The following is a 20,826-nucleotide window of genomic DNA, read 5'->3' as shown; positions in this document are numbered from 1 at the left end:
ATGCCTTAGCCTTTGCAAGTCAAAGGAATTAGTAGTGTGTTTTTATTTTGTTTTGTTTTTGCATATTCCCTAACTTGCTTCTGGTGTTGAGCACTTCTTTACTTCTGCTGGCTGAGCTGCTGTAGTGGGAAAATCAAGGCAAAATCAGAATCTCTTGTGGTAGTCTGACTGTACCGTGGCAGTATTCTACCCGTTCTGCACCTCCTGAGTGCTTTCCTCCCTAAATGGGAGAGCCAATGTGCTCTCCCCAGCTTGTCTTTGACAGTGCTGATATGAGACAGTGGCTTATTCCGAGTAATCTTCAGCATCAGCAGGTCGTGTAGTGAGCCTCTTCCTGGAATGCCGAAGTTATGGTCAGTGGCCTTTACTATCTCAAGAGCTTTTTAATGACAACCGATGGTGCAAATCTGCCCGATACGGGACTTGTTTGTTAGCAGTGGAGGGGGATGCTGCCCGAGCTTCCCCTTGGCTGCTCCTCCCTTCTGCTTTAGGTAATACCTTGCTGGGAAACAGAAGCAGTGAGGGAATCACTTTGAGAAGCTAAGTCCTCTAGCCATGATAGAGCAACCCCCATGTCCAGATTTAGGTCTGTAATTGTAAGAAAAGCCCCGTTTCCTGGCAGTTTGTTTCTTTCAAATTCATAATACCAGCATACACAGGACACAACACACGGCCTTTGGAACAGCAACTCTTGCTGCAATATCTTTATTTGAGGCTTTTGCTGAACACACAATCATGACATTAATAACACAGGTCAATGTTGGAGACAAAACTGTCTTCGGAGCATCCACTTCAGTGACATTGTCCTCTGCAACACCGGCGTGCATCCCTGTACACAGCATGATGCAATCAATTAATGGCTCCTTCGGTTCAGTAGGAGGTGGAGAAGCAGCTGCCTTGGACCATTAGCCTCCTTGCACACTGATGCTTTTCACAGGGGAATGGTAGAGTGAAATATTCTGCCCATCCCGGAGTTTCAAGGTGACATCCTGAAGGCACCAGCTGACACAAACCAAAAGAGCTTTTAACTAGCTTCAATCACTTTTAATCTAGCAGTAATATTGATGTAAAAACAGCTGGCATGGAGAAACAAATCATTCCATGCGTTCATTGCTCTTAAGAAAAATATTCTCTTAATTATTTTAAAGCTTTATTTGCAAGTGCCGGTTTCTGAAAGCTTTTTTCCCTAATGGAGTAGCACAGCCCAGATTTAAAGCTCTGGGATAGGTGCTCCTATTTGTTGCAACCTGAATAAAATCCTGGCAGCTATTTTTAGCTAGGTCATTCCTCTCTCCCTGCCGACCCCACGCCTTTCTTCCTCTTCATCCTGTCGGTGCATTCCTTGCTTCGCTCCTCTCCAGCCTTGGAGCCAGGCTGTGTTGCTAAGGAATTATCCTAGCTTGGGAGAGTTTGAACACTGTGTGATCGCTCAATGTGGTTGCTGAAAAACTGACAGGGTACGGTAGTGGTTACTCAAAGGAGAAGAAAAACTGCGTTTGTTGGATGCAGAGGGGGAGTCTTTTGCTTCCTCAAAGCTCTGCTCCAAAACCACTTCTGTGAGCCAGCTCGTGCTGGTTCTCCAGCTGGGAAGGACTATTATTTCAGCACACTACGATAGGATTTTTAAAGCTCCTGGCAGGCACCCAGCTCTGCTCTTACTGGAGTCAGTGCTGAGTACATACAATTAGGTAATTAGACTCCTGCACCTCTGTGCGATGAATCTACAGCAAGGCTCTTCGCTTGCCAGCCCTCTGGCTTGATCTGACCCACAAAGAATAACTACCTCGCTTGCTGATGGTCAGCAAGCACAGGGCTTGCAGAAGCTGCTCCCGTCGGCATAGCCTGGGGTCTCGGATCTTCTCTGCTCACTTCAGGGCAGAAGCCTGCAAGTGGCACTTGTCAGGACTGGTGCCTCGCTTGCGGTCTGTCCACCAGCCCCTGGGCCTCTGTCGCCTCTGGGCAGGGAGCTCTGCACCCTCCATGTCCCTGCACTGCCTGCCTCTGAGCGAATGCTCCTTCTTCCAGGTTCAAACCAGCTCATTTTTCTTTTTTTCAGTTGGCTTTTTAAAAAATAAAATAAAATTAAAAAAACTGACGGACAGACTGTCCACTCATAGTCTAAAGCATTTAAGTGGCTTTGGAGCTCGCCTCCCAGTGTCATTTCACGCCATTTGACATTGCCTCTTGGGTCTCCGCTGCAAATGCCTGTGCGCCTGCTGCGCAGGACCACAGGAGCATGGCCCACTTAGACATTTGCTATTCCTCCCAGGGATTTCAGGAACTCTTCTTTGTGGAGCAGACAAGAACAAATGATTTTGCTTTTAATTCCCAGCCAGGTGCAAGGACACAAAGTACTGTCAAGCCCCAAGCAGATCTGTGTGTAGGCCCCATACGTAAGCTGTGACAGTTGCGTTTGACAGATTTGTCTGCCACAAATCACTTTGCAGAAAATGCATTCTTTTCTTTTTTTCAACTTGCAGGTGGAAATGTGCAAAGAGCTCGCTTTAATATAAAACACTGATAGATCCGTACGCGTTTCGCCTACTACTGTATTCTATATACATTAGATGTACATATACATCTATATAGTTATATACTGTAACATCTTTCAATCTTCAATTATCCTCACATTAGCTCTGTGAAATAGGGAGGAACTGTTATTTCCTTCCATCTGTGAGGAGGGGATAGTGAGGAGTGAGCTTGTCAGGGTGCAGATCCCCAGAAAAGCACAGGTGGGCACAAAAGATGCCCGAGGACCTCTGGGGGTATCTTTGGTAACTAGGAAGGAGGTCTGGCCCCAAATCTCTGAAGTCCCAGTATAGTGTCTTCCTCCCATGCTTTTAAACCTTGCTTCCCATAGTTATTCTGAACAGAAATCCAGTAAGTTGTGCTTATCTAATTATGAAAAGACAACAATACCATATGGCTTGTGGGAACTGAGCAAAAATGTTGCAGCTCTGGATTTCTAAATACAGCTATCAGAAGTGTCTAACAAACTCGAAGAATAAATGCATGTGAGGAGATTTTCATCTAATAAAATTTCTTCTTTTGCTGTGGAAGATGAACTTTGAATTCCTGTAGTAATACTCAGTTCTAGAAATCTGTTTCACCTTGAAAAGGGAGATTTTCAGGCTTCAGTACTACAAAAATGTAATACTGCTATGTGATGTGGAGTCAGAGCATGCTTCTACTGCAACATATCTGTTCTAGCACTTCTTTTTAACTATAAGGACCATATTTATTATATAATTTGGAAAAAACTGCATGATTTTTTAGCTTACCTTGATATGCTCTGATATAACATGCAAGATAACTCCCCTAGTGCAATACCTAATAATAAAGCTGGGCCCGCCACTCAACTGCCTCAACATCTCCTTGGGGAGGAGGGGTGAGAGGGAACAAGATGCTACCTTGGCTCACAGTATCTATCTGTATACTGAGTTATAGTTTGTAGAACACATTTCACCCAAATGAATGGCTCATGTTGTTCTTACACTTGTCTTCATAGGGATGTATTCAATCTGTTTCTCAACTAATTTACATTTTTGTCGTAATGATGGTAACAACCTTTCACAAGATCTTCAGACATGAATTTCCTCTTCCTTTGCATGCATGATCAACACAATGACTAAACCAATTATCCTGGTCCACTGTTTTCTCCTACCACTTCTGTCTCCGCATCTCTATATTTCTCCCAGTACTTCCCCCAGTACACACCATTGACGGGAGTGGTCCATTTCTGAGTCAATGTAGAGGTACCCCGCTGATTTTGTTCCAGATACGGGTAACTTTATCTGCAGATGTAAAAGTATGTTAGAGATTCAATGAAGCGTGTTACTGAAATGGAAATTTACTCCTTTTACAGTCAGAGCAGCAACCTACCTCCCTTTTAACTTAAACTCTCATTTTGTTTTTTAAACGTATTTCAAAAGTTTCACTAAGCTTCTCTAATGGCTAACGTGTACATGGCTATACAAGTATGCCTGTTCTGCCATACATTAATCTCTGCTGAAAGAATGCACTGTGTTACAGCTGCAGCCCCCAGGGAAAACCACTCACTCTCTGAAATATTTATGAGCAAACACCTTTCCTCACCAGAATGCATAGTGATCCAGAGGTGACCTGCATTATGCTCGAGCTTCCCATAACCATAACAAGCCCGTAGATTGACTATCTACAGATCAGTCAGCCCATTAAGATGCATCAAGGTAATAAGACATTCAATTATTTTGTCGGTGCCACAAATTCTACCGTTCAGGGTAGTTAATAAACAAAGCTGTGCTCAGTGCTGCAGGTCTTAGCTAACTGCGCTCACTCTAATATTTGAATAAAAGAAATGTTTCAGGTGTAGTGCTTGCTGGTTGTACTGGAGCCACAAATGGAAAATGCCAGGAGTTCTCAAACGGGACCAGTAGGTAGGAGGTAGGAATGTTGTGGAGTAGGTAAATTTCTCTATGATGATTAACTAGTTTATTTCATGAAAACACGAATGCTCACTGTGACTGAGAGCATGAAAAAGTGGAAAAGAAAGTTGGTGGCTTACGTCTGGGGTGAGGTCTGGCAGAAGGCAGGGTTTTGATTTCACTCTGAGTCACTCAAGCGACTATCATTCTTAAAAGGTGACATAGGAAAATATTAGTGGGAAAAGTTCTCTTCTTTTTCTTCAATCAGCACACGAGGTTGTGCATTTTTCCCATATTTTTGGCCTAAGGTAAGTTGCCTGGTAAAATCTCTAAAACCTGGGAAACATTTTGGCCTAGGGTATTACGTAGGTGAAACCTGGCTGGAGTAAGATGGGAACTGCAATTTTATGTGAGTTGGTTAAAGGTTGGTTTTCTTGCCCTGACAGCCCCCGCTCCTTCACCTGCAATATCTGGCACATTCTTTACTGTCCTTGTCTAGTCCCTAGGTCTCAAAAATAGAATAATCATAAGGAACAAAATGATTCAAAAGTGACACAATCCCTCAGCGAGTTGCCTGAAGAGATCTCTAAGGATGTCCTGGGTCACTAGCAAAAACAAGGAAGAACAGACAGTCCTGTTCTTAAGGACTTTAAGTCTCTGGGTAAAAACACAGATGTAAAGTCCTTTTCAGACAGCCAGACCCAGAGAGGAAGTTGACTTGTATTTGTGAGGTTTGCCTCAGCCCAACCCTGGGGTGATGCAAGTCAGCCTTGTGCAACAGTCAGCACCCAGTGCTGCATTCTCTGGCGACTATGTAATGTGAGTGCTCAGCCCCATGCCAGGCAGTCCTCCTCCATGGCAAAGACTTACTGGTGCTTTAAAAAACACGTCATTTGTGCTGTAGCTCCACAGCACACCTCGTGAGTGGCTGTAAAACCCTCTCCTGAACAAAGCTTTAAAAACTAACATGGAACATACCTGGGGGGAAGGGAGGCAACAGCTATTTTAAAGCTGGAGCTTGATATGCTTCTGAAAATTGTTTTGTGGCTTACAGTAGGAGGGGGATTCACTAACTTGGAAGGTCCTCTATCGTTCTGTGATGCGCCCATACAGCACAAAATGCAGATGCCATTCTTGCTGTTTCTAGTTCTTGTTAGAGCAACAGATTTATGCCTGGAAGTCTGTTCCTTCTCCAAATCAACTGGCATCCCATCCTACTGCCTTGCCGTGGGGCTTCTGCTCCCAGGTCACTTGTGACCTGCTGAAAACCCTAGTGTCGATCTCTTTTCACCTGTGCTGACACCCCAGGAAGCTGTGACACAATCTCCCCAGCATTACCTGTGCTCTTTCTGTGTCCACACGGTTACTCCCATCTGTCAGTCGGATGTTGTGAACCTTTAGAGGGGGAGCACCCAGGGCTTCCAGGGCAGCAGGACTTTTGTTGAGTTGCTCCAAACCCTGCTGATAATACTGGGTCCTGGCAAAACCTTCTAGATAAGAGAAACAGGATAATGAGGAGACTGTCTACTTAATATCTAAAGATATATTTTTTTTTAAAAAAAAGATACTTCCTCTAGACCCCTACACTCTCCCTGAAAAACAGTTCAAAACTACTTGTTAGGAGAAATCTGGCTAAAGGAGGAAATGAGCCCTTGTGTCAAAGAAGCAGTGTTGAGCTGCAACATTACTCAGTACATTTAAGTGAAAAGGGCTCTGCATATAGCCTGTTCCATACTGATGTACAGTTCAGCTTATGACTGAGAGCCCGTATGTTTGGATATTTTGTAAAAGAGGGAAAAAAAAAAAGAAGGAAAAGAGGCATAAGGATGAATATTTGCAAATGTTCTGAATGTGACTCAATCTTCTTAAAGGAGGTACAGAAAATAAGAATAGAGAATATTTATTCCACAGACACTGATGTGGGACAGCAACAGCTGCTGTTGCTGTGAAGCTCTTGCTGTGGTTTTGATATAGCTTTTCAAGTGGCAGCCATGAGGCTGTGACTCTCCTGAAGGATATATTAAAACGGAGACACAAGGAAGTGCCATTAAATTTAATGGTCAACCAGCAACAATAGCACAGCAGACTGTATGCCGCAGTGCTGGCGTATGGAGGACAATTGTGGTAAATTGCTATTTATCAGTGCCTGGCTGCTCTGTACAGCTAGGAAATGCTGTCCATTGGTGACCACTGCACAATGCAGAACTGTGAGGCTGGAAACGTGCCGACCTTCCTATGGAGGTGGAGATTTGGCTAAAAACATCTTATGGCTTGCCAGATGAGATTTCTAGACATGCTTCATGCCAGCCTAACTTCATTCTGCTGACATCAAGAAGGACAGTGTCAAGCTAAGGGTGTGCACGTATTAAAATCCTACTTTGGTAACTTTGTTCTTGCCTTCCAAAGAGTTTAAAATAAGGTGTATGGTTGTTTCCTGGTCTTTTGCCAGTTGGTATTACTCTCGGAGCATGAGGCTGAGGGATACTGCCCACTCTCCCTAACTAGAGGCATCCCCTGCAAGCAGACAGCATCTAGTTGGCACAGAAAGAGCTCTGCTGGCCTGCAGCCTGCATTGGCCAGGCCCTCTTGTCCTCTTGGGCCATCCTCAGGAGCAAACGGGGCCCCAGCATGCTGACCCTTTCATGTCTACTGACAGTGGCAAGCAGCCACCCATCCCGTGTCAAAAGTACGTTGTACTTAGCCTCCAGGTTGGAGGGGAAAATGGTTTGAGTTTCCCAGTGCCCCTAGCTCAGGCATTCCAGCAGCATCTCACCTCGAGTAGCAAATGCAAAAGGCCCAACCGATCTGTTTGTCAGCCTGTTTGCAGCAGGAAAGCCGAAAGCATGCTGGGGTTGGCCAGGGAGACTGCTCCCGTAAGGGAGGGAGTGGAGGCGAAGACAGAGAGTAGAAATATGATTACCTGAATGTTTGTACAAGCTTTCAAAGAGAACACGTGCATGCAAACTATTTCAGCCTGAAGGAAGGGGAGGGAAGCACCCCTCTTCCCCCTGCTCCCACCGCTATGGTAACTGCTTGCTCCCTCAGAGCCAGTTCAGTACACTAGGCAGAAGGAACTGGGATGGCCCCAAGTGTGGACAAAGGGAGGAAGGTTCCCAGTTTGGCTTCCCTGTCTTTTGGAGGTTACAGAATGACATACCCACCAGTAGAAAGTGTCCTTTCAACAGCCCAGTTGGCCTGTCACTGAGTAATCACAGACGTGCTCAGGGGCCATCACTACTGCAGCAAACCAAGAAGTAGCCACCGTGTTGAGCCATTTGATTACATGGCTCAGTGATGCAGGCAACGAGCTGTTTTACTTTCAGCAGCACAGGGGAGAGGTTTTTTCAGAGATTTCCAGATAGCAATGCTGAAGCTGAAAATTAAAAAATGCTAATGTCCTTGTTAAAGCCAGATTCAATATTTTAAAGCATAAGAGGATCATATATCTGTCATATACTCCTGAGCTCGAGGGCACGAGCTGACTAAAATTAAAGCCTGCTTTCCAGTCTTGTCTGATTTGTTATTAATACGTGTAAAATGAAGGGGAGGTTTCACAACTTATCTCAGGGCTTGAGGAACAGGCTTGGCTACACATTTCTGGCAGCATCCTCTGATATAAGGGTAGGTAAAAGCAATATCATGTGGTAGTACCAGCAAGGGAGAGGGATAGGGTCAAGAAGCCTGTAGGACCTCCAGATAGGCAAATCCTATTTCTTTTCTGATGCTAAATATCTAGAAATAATTTTAAAAATAATTCTATCACTCGAACTAACAATTTGAATTCTCAGCCAAAGACGTGTGGCTGTTAGGTCTGTCTGTGAACAGCAATGTTAGCTGCCTAGCTTTTCTCTCCTTTCTCTTCTTAATGTTGATCACGGTTAAGGTCATAGTCTTCAGGAGAAATTAATAAAATCTTCAGCACCTCACAGGTTGTTGTGTTTATGGGCCAGCACCACAAGATTTACTGATAAAAACTGCTAGACTTGAGGACATTCTCACAGACCCTCCTTTAAGTAGTTCTCTCTTTCCTGCCCAGTTGTAAAATCTCAATAAGGAATGAAACGTACATTACTGCCTCAGCTTTCGTTTCACCTTAGCCCCCAAGAAACCTCCCAGAAATTCTAGTGACCACAGCAGTCTGCCCTCTGTGTAACACCCACCTTTGGAAGTGGCTGCAGCAGCGCTTTAGAGAGAGAATCAGCCCTGGGATTAAATAAAGCAGAGGCAGAACCCAGAAGTTTCAGCCACACTCCCCTTAACTTCATGTGCTTTTCAGACCTTACACACTGCTATTTTTCCCACTACACAAAAGCAAATGAAAGGGGCAGAGGAGAAATAAGGTTGCTAACAGCACCAAGACTTACTTTGCATAAGATTATACATCACCACACATCCCCCACCGCTGAACACTCCCATAAAAATAGCCATTTGCCGCAGTTTTCTTAGAGAAGCTGGCATCTTTTCCCCCCTGAAAAGAAAAAGAACAGACATTTGTTGTAAAAGAAGCAAACTAAAGGGTTATTTCCCCCCTTCTCTCTTCCAAAAGCCCCTTCCGACCGCCCAGCCAAGCGGGCCTGAATGAAAGTGCTGCACACAGCGACCGGGCTCGCTCTCACAGGGGCCCCACAGCACACCCAGAAGGAATCACGGTGAGAACAGAGCAAAGCGGGGACCGAGCAGGGCTGAATGTGTTTATTCACTCCTTTTAGCGATGCCACCACTTCACTAATTGCCGAGAAGAAAATGACCTCCCCAGTGTGGCGGGGAGCCAGAGACCCGGCGCATTGTTCTCACGCTTCCCATGCACGCTCGCTAGCACAGTGCAAGTATTCAGACTTGAGGGGCCAGATTTCTCTCTCGAGTAAACTCTTCTAAAGTAAACACGCTTGTGGCAGGGGCAAATTTGGCCTCAAGTCTTAAGCTGCCAGGCCAAGCTAGCCCTATGCCAGTGAAGATAATGTAGCTAGGGTACGTGTATTCTGCTTTTTCTTTTCTGTTCTTTTTTTTTTTTCCTAAGCCATGGGGTAAACAGGAAGGTTCTTGCAGGCCTATTTTTCTTCCTTCCTGCACCCCCCTGCTTGCCACCAGCCTGTCCTTTTCATGAGCCCCAGTCACAGCATCTGAATGAAGGGCACAGCAGAGCGAGGAATACCTCCAAGAAAGTCAATCTACCAGTCTTCCGTGGTTTGGGTAAAGTGAGACCATAAAGCCTAACGAGCCTGATCTAATGCTCCTGCCCACAGCAGGGCGGTAAGAGCTGAGTGAAGTTGTCACAGGAGAGCAGCACGTTGCTTCAGGCCTGGCTGGGGCAGGATAGGGCTTGACCAAGTGTCTGAGCATCAGCTCATGCTCGTGCTTCCCTGCCAGCTGGGATGACAGGGAGGAATAGCCTTAACAGCGATTTAAACAATCGAAAGATTAACTAAAGCCTGCCCTTTCTGATGCAGGAACATAGACATCTGAGTATGTGGGGAAAGCCGTGGGGATTTCTAAGCCCAAAGGCTTCACACCTAAGTCCTGCTGCCACGGCGTGGGACGTTAAGTGTTATGCTTAGTGAGAGCTGCTCAGCAAACTGAAGCACAAAACCAGTTACGGAAATATGACCTAGGCAAGGCCATTTGAGTCCTGTTGTGAAAATCACCTCTAGCATCCCTCAGGTATGCATTAGTCAGGTATGGCTCAGCTGACAACCACAGTTTAGAGAGGGTGGAGAGGAGAATGTCAGGTGCTGGGTCGGTGTGATACTGGCAACCTCCCTCAGCTTGCCTCTGCTGAGATGCCCATACACCATCTTTTGCATGCTCTAGCTGGAGGGAAAACAAGATTATAACCCAGTAATAAGCTTCATCTACTGACTGATGGGCACTAGCATTCAATTGTAAGGCATGTTATTTCTTATTGGAAGGCTTTTATTTTTAACTAGTTCACTGGGTTTTAAGAGGTCTTAATGTTCATGTTTACAGCTTATTTTACTGAAAATTTGTTGATAGCTAGCACTGATAGCAACCCAGATAATACATGAATGTTATGGCTGTTTTACGCCTGAAATCCCCAAGTCATACCACTTGCACAACCGCATCATCTATGTCCCTCCTGATCTGCTTCTCTGCTGGGTTTTCTTCTTCACTTCCCCTGAGGAACTTGAGCAGTGTGAGAAGTTGCAGCAGAGGAAGTAATAGTGTGTTTTTACAGAGAAATGGTGACAGTCAACTCACAAGGACATCAAGAGCTTTTTGCCTGCTGGCTTGTGTTTTCAACTTTCCTTCGATCGCAATTTACAGCATTTTTTTTCCCCCTCAAACTGCACAGTCTGATTAATATCTGAGTTTCCTGTAAGATGTGTCCTGCAAGGAGCAGGACATACCCAGCTTGGTGTGCTGACCACTGTTGTTCTCAGCAGCCTGTTACGCTGATTGTTCTGCTGGACGCAGAATAAAGCGAGGAACATGCCCGGTGCCAACACCACATAACAGGAAAAAAGGTCGTAAATCTGGAGAGCTGATCAGATATAACAGGCTGTGACCCGAGGCATTTGTTTTGCCCCTTTCAAAGTTGCGGCCTGAAACTGCCAGGCAAAATTTGCTTTCTGTGATGAAATTCAAGGTAATTGAACACAAATGTCTGGGCCCAGGGGGTGCTGCCAACTGTTTGCTGAGTAGAAGTGGAAGGACCTGGAGCTCTTGCACCAGCAAGGAGGTTTTGACCGAGGCTGAAGGGACCTGCCTAACAAAGGGCTGAAATCAGAGAATCTGCAATTTGCTGTCAGCAGGTTTGAGGTTTGTTCAGTCTCACGGTCTGGCTGCACCCGAACAAGCAAGATGGAACGGAAGAGGAACTTCTTGCCACGCAACCACGTGCTCGTGCCGGTTCTCACCGCCGCCTCTACTCGCGCTGCATCCCGGTCCACCAGGCCCCAGCCAGCACAGGCACAAACCACGGTGTTGCGAGAGGGTCAACGGCTGCAGGTGCCCCGAGGATGGCATGTCAAGATGGTGCCATCCAGGAATGTGGTCTGGCAGCCGAGAAATGTCAAGGCTGGCAGGCGCTGCTGCCCTGCGTGCCTCCCCTGCCCACAGCCATCGCCCGTCGCAAGCCCCAGCGAGGCAGGGCTGCGGAGGACTGGGGCTGGGACTGGGGCGCCTGAGTCACCCAGCGCCTGGAAGGCATTAGTCACCTATCCGCACCAGCTCTGCAGAGGTCCTTGCTGCTCTAGCAGGGAGAATACCTCCATTGCTTGCTTTCTGTCACGCCGGGAAGCCAACCAGCCAGGCTTACCCATCTCCAGGCTAGCCTTCTACACTCTCCTCCCACTCGTTTCTCAGCTCTTCTCCTGACCTAGTCCTAGGGCAGCACGTTGTAGGAGAAGGGTCAGAGAGCTATGCATTTTAACAAGTCTCCGAAGACCTTGTAAACCTTCTCTTTAATCCCATGATTGCCTGCTAGCTTCCAAAAGCAAGGACACAGGTGCCCTTGGAGCCTGGTGGGTCCCTCACAGGGGGCTGCCATTCCATTTCATTACCATCACGGTCCCTCGTGGGACAGATGTCCGAGTGTTGTGTTCAAATCCTTGAACATCCTCAGCATGCAGCTGCTGATGACTTTTGGGTGACGACACAGGAGATACTAATGGTGTCACCCTGTGGAAGACCAAATCATAGTATGGAATTGTTGCCTGTGAGGATTCATCATTAGGATCCCTGCCCTCTGGCCGACTGCTTGTTGCTCCCATCGGCTGCATGGCTGAAATGCCACAGAGGTGGCACGTTAGAGAAGGGAAGCTGAGACGTGCTGAGAGACTTGCCTCGTGTCCCGAGACTTTCTGAAAATTACTTACAGCTTGCAAAGCACAGAGGGTATTAAAGAGAAAGGAAAAAAAAAAACCCTAGACTTCATTTGCCACAAAGGGAGTAATTGTAAGACAATGCATTTAGGGGACTCTTATAAATACAATATGCAATTGCATCCTAATGAGGGAGGCTCAAATTGCTATCTGTGACAGAGATCTCTCCTCAGAACCTGTTATACCACTAAAAAGTATGCAAGTCAACTTGTGGAAAAGCATATTTCTTCACAACTGGTAATTAAAAAAGCACAATTTCCAAACTACACTGTTCTGCGAAAAGATCTTTTCCCTCATGCTCTTCAAGATTAAGTGGAGATTAGCACATGTAAAAACACCAAGCCTACAGTTACCAAAAGAAGAGACATTAAATCATTTTAAGTGACATTCTCTAAAAATAAGTATTAAGGAGCAGAACTGCCTAATAAGGGCAATGTTCATTTCATGCCTTAAAAATAGTAAGATCTGGTGGAAAAGGTAATATTCAGATATGACTTTGAAGTTAAGCAGGATGCAGAGAGTTAACAATGAGATTTAACAAACCCAGAGAGGTGGAAGACTCCCAGGGTTACATGTGAAATGGTGGGTTACTGCAACAATAAAGTCTGTTTTTAATTAGACTTTGTTTTCTCCATAGAGGATCTTCTAAAAATAGGCTGGACTTAAGAGATTCTCCCTAATTTCAGTAAATTCAGATCTTCTGTTCTGGTCTCTGCAATTCATGTAGGTCATTATTTTTCCACTGGTGCTAGAGGTTGGTCTCAGGCACCTCCACCAAAGGCAGGGGAGCAGTGAAGCTAAGAGCATTTTCACAAAGCTACAACCATTCATTTGACTTGCCTCTGACTGGAGTGGGGAAGCTGGGGCTGCAGGTTCTTTGGGAAAGGCACCTCCTCCTCCTCCTGGCACCACCAGCACCTCTGGCTTCTAGGTGCTATCACAGTCCAAACAGTAAACAATAATATTGCTGTGAATTCAGAGAGAAGCTACTTGACCTATGCAAGCTTACTGTGATCACTGCCGGTTACCTCAGTTTGGGCCACTGACTACCTTCCTGGCCAAGACAATACACTGACAGGCCACTAATACATGCAACTGGAGCCTTTAAACCACTAAACCACTGCAGTCCTGAGGTGTCAGCTTGACATGCTAAATATGTGTGGCAAAAGACTATCATTAAATTACATTAAAACTTATCAAGTGGCCTAAGCTTGGACCTGAGCATCTAAATTCAAGGCTGGAACTATTGCCCTTGGAGCCTCCAAAAACCCCTCTGCAACTGAGGCTGGTGGGAATTGAGTCGGCCTCAGCTTCAGCTTTTGTGAAAACCACCCAGGTAGTCACAGCAGTCACAGGAGGTGAGGGTAACGTCAGGGAAACCACACACAAGCACACGCTTGCATCTCACATTCTTGCTATTTGGCTAGCTCAGATGGATAAATACAACCCATCCATTGATCTCCCCAGATCCATAAGGCATCTGGGTCTGAGCCAATTTCTACACTAAGAACATGCCAGGACAAAATTTTAGAGACAGCTTGTTGACATTTACTGTCTAGAAAATACCTGCATCATTGGTACTGTCACCAAAGAGAGGTAAGTACAGCAGAAGCTATTTTGACAGGATAGCCATTTCAGTGTGTTATTTTCCCCTTTTTCAAGGAAATAGTCTCAACATACTAGTTACCACATTTCCAAGAAATAACAACACAAGTTGTGCCCCCTTCCAGCATGTTCAGAAATGCTGAAGACTTTGCATATACTATCTGCCTTCATCAAAAGCTCAGCAACCTGTAGAAAAGAAATTTGCTTAATTCAGAGTCAAACCGAAAGTAGTTGTAATGCTTTTTTTCTCATTTGTTCTTCTCCAGCTGCACAAAAAAAGGCATATTTTGATACTTAGGGAGGTAAAACATCCCTATCGGCCAGATTTGAAATGGTGCCCTCAGGGGTCTCCAGGTGGACTGTTTCCTAGAAAAATGCAACTTATCCTGGTTAAAATGCTTTGAAAGGACAACAGTATGTATGAAGAATATTACTGGCAAGCCAGAGAGATGTGCTAAGTTTATTCTTCTGCATTCACTGCTACCTAATTAACAAGGAAAGTGAAAGTGGTCAATAGAGTGATTAAGGAAGGACTCCAAGCAGCCACCTTTTCTTTCAGTTGTATCACATCTCCTGGGGCCATACACTACAATGCAGGTGGCTTGTTCAGTTATTACAAAGCCTAACATGGTGCCTATAGATATTTTAGTTTCATTTCCTTTTTCTCCTCTCTTGTGCACTCCCACTTGCACATTTTAATGTACTTATATATCTTCTGTACTCCACTGGCACAATCTACTTCCCCATGTGCTACAGTCTCATTCAGATGGTTCCCCTGCACTACACTTCTTTTCCTCCTATCTGCCTAGCTTCAGTCCTCTACTTGTTCTCTTCCCCTGCAGACTATTGCACCACCCAGTGCTGTGCAGGCAGAAACAGCAGTACTATCATTCCCGTTGATCCGAGGAGCCTTCTCCTGCCATCACGCAGCTTATCCCTCTGTGAAATTGTTTCCATCTTCCTAACTATGATAACGAAGTCAGGTGACTGAATCCTTTTTGCTTTTCTCCCAAGCTACAATGATGCTGCAGCCCAGTTTCTTAAGTATCCCCTCTATGAAATGGTTTCTGTCTTCCTAACCACAGATAATGGAGGCAGATGCCAAAACCATTTCTGCTTTTCTCCCAAGTTGCAATGATGCTACATCATAGTTTCTTAAGAATTTTGGAAGGCTAGGCTTATGTGCCAGCCAGTTCAGCAACCCTTACCAGAGCATCCTCAAAGACAAATACAGCTGCTTATGCTTTCTGCTGAAAGACAAGGGATATCACAGAAAAGGGGCATGACTAGGGCATGTTATTGGAGAAGCAAGATAATTATACCTACAGTGTGACCCATTTTTGCTGTTATTAGAGCACAGCATTATAGGTTAATGCCTAATAATCTGTCATTAACATCCCTAATTGTACGTTTCTGGAATTGGATACTCTAGGTGGGAGGAAGGTGTGAATGTTCACCTTTGTATTTTAAAGGTGAATTGCAAAGGTTTAAGAGTAAGAACTCCTAAGTAGGGTAAATGAAAAACCTGCATCCAAAGGAGAGGGAAAAAAAGATGGTGTTTATGCTTTTAACAGTGAGTGTTTTTTTCCTGAGAAAACTATAGGACAGCTTCTTTGCTTCCCTGCCACTGGGAGTGAGGTCACCAGAGCTGCAATCCAACGTTCAAAAGGATTGCTCCACTCTGTACCAGCACCTCCCCACAGCCTGCATCACAGCACAGCTTCCAAAGGGCCACATTAAAACAAAAAAATCTCATAAAGAAACAGCAAATACATCCTTTAGACTGTCTCAGGAATAATACGCTGTGCTTAAGAGAGGCTTAGCAGAAGTGGACTGTCAAGCCAGAGAGCTTTTCATATTGTGATGTATATTTTCTGTACATAGTTTCCTCGAATAGGTTCACTGAACCTGCAAGGTAAGAGATCAGTGGAGAGTACCAAACCATTTTTCATGGAAAGATCAAAGAGCTTGCAATGCCTTGTATGCGGTGGCAACTACTTAGTTCTCATGCCAGTCTATGGCCATTTTTATGTCCAGTACATTAATTATGCCAAAGACACTAGCAAGTTCCCAAAGCTGAAAGACCAACCTACCTAGCTGTAACTCATCTTGCTTTCTCACAAATTCTGAGATGGGTAAAAACATCCAAATACAAGGAGTCTGCAATAACTTTCCTGGAAGAAAGATCGTATTTTACCATGTAAAATGAAAAGGAAGTTGTCACAAAATTCCCTAGCAGTACTCCAGATGTCACTGGGCTAGGACCTGTACATGGCTACATTAGAAGTTAGTCACTGCCCAGATATTTACAGTCCCTAACTCCACTCCTGATAAGGTTTACGTCTGTCTGTAGTCTTACTAACTTCAATAATACGATCCACATGCATGCAATAAATAGGCGTGCAGTAGACAGTGACCTAAAGGAACCAAATGCCAAGGGAGATTGTCACAGGAAAAAAATGTTTCAGGCAGGAACACAGTGTAAATCATATGATGCTTGTTCCCTTGTAATGTGCCTGCTTCCTTAAATGAAGGGGAGGAAAGATGTGATCCAGTCTGCTGTGATCAGCATGAAGCCCGATTTACGAAGCCTTTAAAAATTAACAACATAAGTGAAAGCAATCAATAGAGTGACTAAGGATTCAAACAGCTACCTTCGTCTTAAGGTCAAACATATTGTTGATATAATGCTTTTTATTACGCAGTATTATAGCAATACATATTTTTGCATATGACAAACACCTTGCTTTTATTCATACTTCCTACTGAAAACCAAAATTAAATAAAACGCTATCCCAAATTTCCCTAGATTCTCAGAAGTGGTATGTTTATTTCAAGTGCTCATCTTTACACTCTACCCAAAGGGCCTCTCCTTCAGAAAATGCTGACCCTATCCTTCTTCTGAAAGTCAAGTCCCTTTGAAATACATCAGATCAACACTTAAAGCCTAAGGCTTTGAGAAAAACTAATTACTTTCGAACATCTTGGACACCTGGATCATTTCCAGAAGTTGGTCCTTGCCCATATGAGTAGAACTGGTTCAGTATCAGCTAAATCTGTTAACGCAAATTAAGATCTGGGAAAAAAATAACCTCAAATACTCATGACATTTTAATAAGTGTTGAACGCCAGAAACAGCAGAAGACCAATGGGGATTCTGACCTAAAAACACTCTGTTCTGAGACAAAAAAAAAAAAAAAAAAAAAAAAAGAGCTATGATGGGAACCATTAAAAAGAAAGAAAGAAAAAAAAACTGTGGTACTTAAAGGTGTCCATTCAGACAGACCTAGCTTGTTAACTTGCATACAGAGCTATGTGAAATAAAGATGGAGAGAGCAAAAGGGTAAAAGAAGTGGTGGAGCCGGGCACACATAACATCTGGTGTCAGACCTCTAACTTGATCTAAGGAATAGATTTTGATTTATCCATCCACCTCTGGAAAAATAAAAAGGTATGCTGGATGTTCACAAATCAGTTGGGAGTGAATCAGCTTCTCTTCCAAAAATGAGTCAAGAGGAATTAGAGAGAACAGCTGACTGCAATCCATATTTTCCTCCTCTGAACACATGCGGGGAAAAAAAATGAGGGGAAAATGTCTCTCTTTTTAATGGTTCAAATGATGTCTTCATTTTATTCACTACATCTCAGGTCCTTCTATAGGGAAGACAGAGATTTTTCATTTTGCAGAGCTGTGGCAGAAGTACCGGGAATGGCTTCACAGGAAGCCTGTGCCAGGTTGAGCACTTGGTTTCTAGTGACCGAGGCTGTGCCTGCACCATCCTCTCTTTTAGGCTAAAACACACCAGTCTAGACACGTTCCGCAAAATGTCAGGGCTGTTTCCCATAGCAAACCTACTTTTAGGGATATGGAGACAAGCTTCTTCTACAGAGCTAGAACATAGGGCTTGGCCCAGCAATGAGGTGTTACAGTCTGGGAACTGGACAAAAGCACAAACCACCCTTTTAAAACAGCCAATATCTATACAGGCCTGTTGTTTCCTAAAAGTGCTGGGATCTTTGAAAATTAGGCTGCTTTCTGGCACTTTTAAGACACGCCCTCACTGGTAGCTTTCAAAGAGGACTGCTAACAACATTCATTATTTACTCATAAATTATTGCTACAATAAATAGCAATACTCATTGCTACTTTTTTTTTTCAGATACTTTTTTGGCAGTGTTTTAAACATTTGCTCATCACATGCTAGATTACCAAGGGCTAAATGTAATGAAATTTGACAAATATGGCACACATGTAACACACAGGTGTGCTGTGATCCATTAGAAAAAGAGAATAGGATCTGCTAGCTGGGAATCACAGCTGCTAATAACACTGGCAGGAATCCATGCCCACAGACTTCCTAAATTGAAGGCTGTACAGGAAAGACTTTGTCTTTGACCACAACACACAATTTTTTCCATTTGTTTTTGTTTTCTTTTCTCATTGCAAGCTACTCAGCTCTTTCTTTGTGGGAATTAGGAAGAGTGATAAAGAGATGCCATCACTTTTATAAAATGTTACTCCCAGAGATCTCTTCCCAGATAGAAAAAGCCTCTAACTCTGTGTGACTTTTAATTTATCTGTGCCTTTTGTGGTTCATATGACAGCAGTGCAGGCAAAGCAGAAGACAGTGCTCCTGGGTTTCATAAGCTGCTCAGGGACTGACTCACTGGATCACTGTGGCTAAAACCATAAACTTTGGGTGTCTCAATTCACACTTGCAAAAATAAGTGACTAAATACTTCCTGGTTCCTACTTCGCTGGAAGATAGTGACATTTAATGACGGCACAATGCTCTGACGGCCTAAGATACAGCGTTACTTAGGTATGAAATTGCCCAGGTGCAATTGCAGCATGTGAAGCGGCACGACAACGTGCTCCAGAAAAGGTATTTTGCAGCCTGGCACAGGGTGTGTTGTCGGACTAGCAGAATAATTACAGCAGCCGCAGTTGGCAGTTATTATAAAATTAAAGAAGCCGTCATTAATAATCCGTGACTACCTGCCTTATAGTATTCTTCAGTCAACAGGCATGAGAGTGAGGGGGTGGAGGAAACCGTCACGCCTGCTAAGTCACTGTAGAAGGCCGATACCTTTATTTTTCATCACTTTGTAATCTGCTGGTTTACTTCTTCCTGGTGGCTCTTCTGACTGGCTCTTCCCTCCCTGCTCACTCTCACACGGTCTTCCAACCAAAGGAAGGCAAGGATCTTTGCCAGGGAAGCGAGCAGTCTTAACTGCGGCAGGGAGGCCCAGCGAAACACGGCCCTCGCTCTACTGTCCCAGCCTGGTGAAGAGAGATCTCCCCCCTGGGGCCACGTTCCCTGGCCTGGGCTGCCCACCGTGCCTGCTCCTCCTCTCCTCTGAACGTGTCTCCTCAGCATGCTCTCCTGCTTCTCGAGACCATTTTGTCCACCACACACCTCTCCCCGTTTATACCGCACCAGGACTTGTCCTCTCACATCTCGCTCCTTGCCTTCTGCGCTCAGGCAGATGGTTGAAGGAGGAGAGAAAAGCAACTTGTTTCCTCGCTTCCTCAGACAAACACACGCTCTCCAGAGCAGACAGATGCCTTAAAGTCAGATACAGGGCATCAATTCATCTTTTGGGTTCAGCTGTAGTGTATAAAGCATTCGCTGGCTCTGGTCTAATGCTTTTTGACATTGTCAGACCCCCTTCAGTGAACTACTGCCTTGTAACCAGCTTGACAGCAAGTATTGTTCTACATTTATTAATACCGTACGTGCTATCTTCAAACTGACATATTCCAAGGCCAGGCATCAGCTGTGTTCAGCTCAGGCTTGAAAAAAAAAAAGTATTCAGACAACAGCACAGACCTCCTGCTGCTAATAAGTAAATAAATAAATACATGCCTTCACCACGCTGCTACCACATCTTTTTACCCTTTCCACCTCTAATTTGCAACATTTTTTTTCCTCGGGGTTTCAAAATTTCAAGCACCCACTTCCCTGTACCCTCCCCTTTTCAGCTTCTTTAGGAAAGTTTTTTTTTTCTTTTTTTCCTTTTTTTTTCGGTCTTCTTTCAATTTGTTCTTTTCTCTGTTTTTTTGGATGCAAACCTAAATTCCAGAAACTTGAATCTACATAAAAGTTAATTAACTTCAGAAACTGTTTCTCCTCTCCTTTTTATTTCTATTTTTATTTTTCAGAATGTAAATATTTTGTTACTATAGCCACTATAATTTTCTATTATTTTTAAAATGTTCAGCTTAGTGGGTTATGTTTACTTAGTCAATAAGCTGATGATGCCCATGACAGGACCAGAAGTGTTTGGTTAGCAGCAGGGAGGAAAAAAAATCAATAACTCCAAGCATTTGGCAGCTTTGTGGGCAGGAAATCATTTGTATTCTCTGGTTTAAATCAATGACCTTCTTTTCTTTGCTGTTCCAACAGGAAATTATAAACTCTGTGAACATTATTTGCATAGTGCCTTCTGCAATACACTTGTATATGCTTGGGCAGAGCAATATGTTAACCCCAGCAGTGCTTCCCTGAGGTCTGTTAGACAAACCCAGGCACTTTAGCTTGGAGTGTTCCAGCTGCAGGCACTTGTATTTTTAGAAGTGGAGGCAGAATTGAGCACAATGCGAGACGAGCTCCTTCTCCACTTCCAACAGCACCATCAAAAAATGAAGGCATTATTATTTGATAACAGCAGTGTTTACTGCAGAAGTATGAAAAAATGCCCTTTTTGTAAACTTGCCAAGATGTTCTATTTTCAGTATGATGGACAGAAACTTGTCACTTTACCTTAGAGCTGCCTTCATGTCTTATTTGCCATGGTTACCCTAACGTGCCAGGTAAGGTTTGAAAGCACTGCAGCTTTGCTTGAACTCTGCTTAGAACTACAGACTTCATGCTTATGAAAGTCTCAGCCTCCCCTATCCTGCCCTTTTACTAAATGCATCTAAGAAAGAGAAAAGAAATTGCCAACTTGTTTTGCCATGATCCTATTCCCAC

At 44.2% G+C, this 20,826-nt stretch overlaps 1 protein-coding gene across 2 annotated transcripts in view; it reads right to left on the bottom strand.

Annotated features, from left to right (window-relative positions):
• Window positions 1-674: 674 nt before the first annotated feature.
• Window positions 675-20,826, bottom strand: part of COA1 (cytochrome c oxidase assembly factor 1) — a 52,662-nt gene continuing 32,510 nt past the window's right edge. For both annotated transcript variants that reach the window (XM_048046406.2, XM_013192063.3), the window contains exons 2-5: window positions 8,768-8,871; window positions 5,742-5,893; window positions 3,718-3,794; window positions 675-1,002 (exon numbers count right to left, since the gene is read on the bottom strand). In XM_048046406.2, the coding sequence (XP_047902363.2) occupies window positions 906-1,002; window positions 3,718-3,794; window positions 5,742-5,893; window positions 8,768-8,861 (420 nt within the window). In that variant the 5' untranslated portion in view covers window positions 8,862-8,871 and the 3' untranslated portion in view covers window positions 675-905. The remainder of the gene's footprint in view (window positions 1,003-3,717; window positions 3,795-5,741; window positions 5,894-8,767; window positions 8,872-20,826) is intronic.

This window comes from Anser cygnoides, chromosome 2, assembly GCF_040182565.1.
Source record: "Anser cygnoides isolate HZ-2024a breed goose chromosome 2, Taihu_goose_T2T_genome, whole genome shotgun sequence".
Lineage (NCBI taxonomy): Eukaryota > Metazoa > Chordata > Aves > Anseriformes > Anatidae > Anser > Anser cygnoides.
The sequence above is the reverse complement of the archived record's forward strand: the minus strand, read 5'-3'. Positions and strand labels throughout refer to the sequence as shown.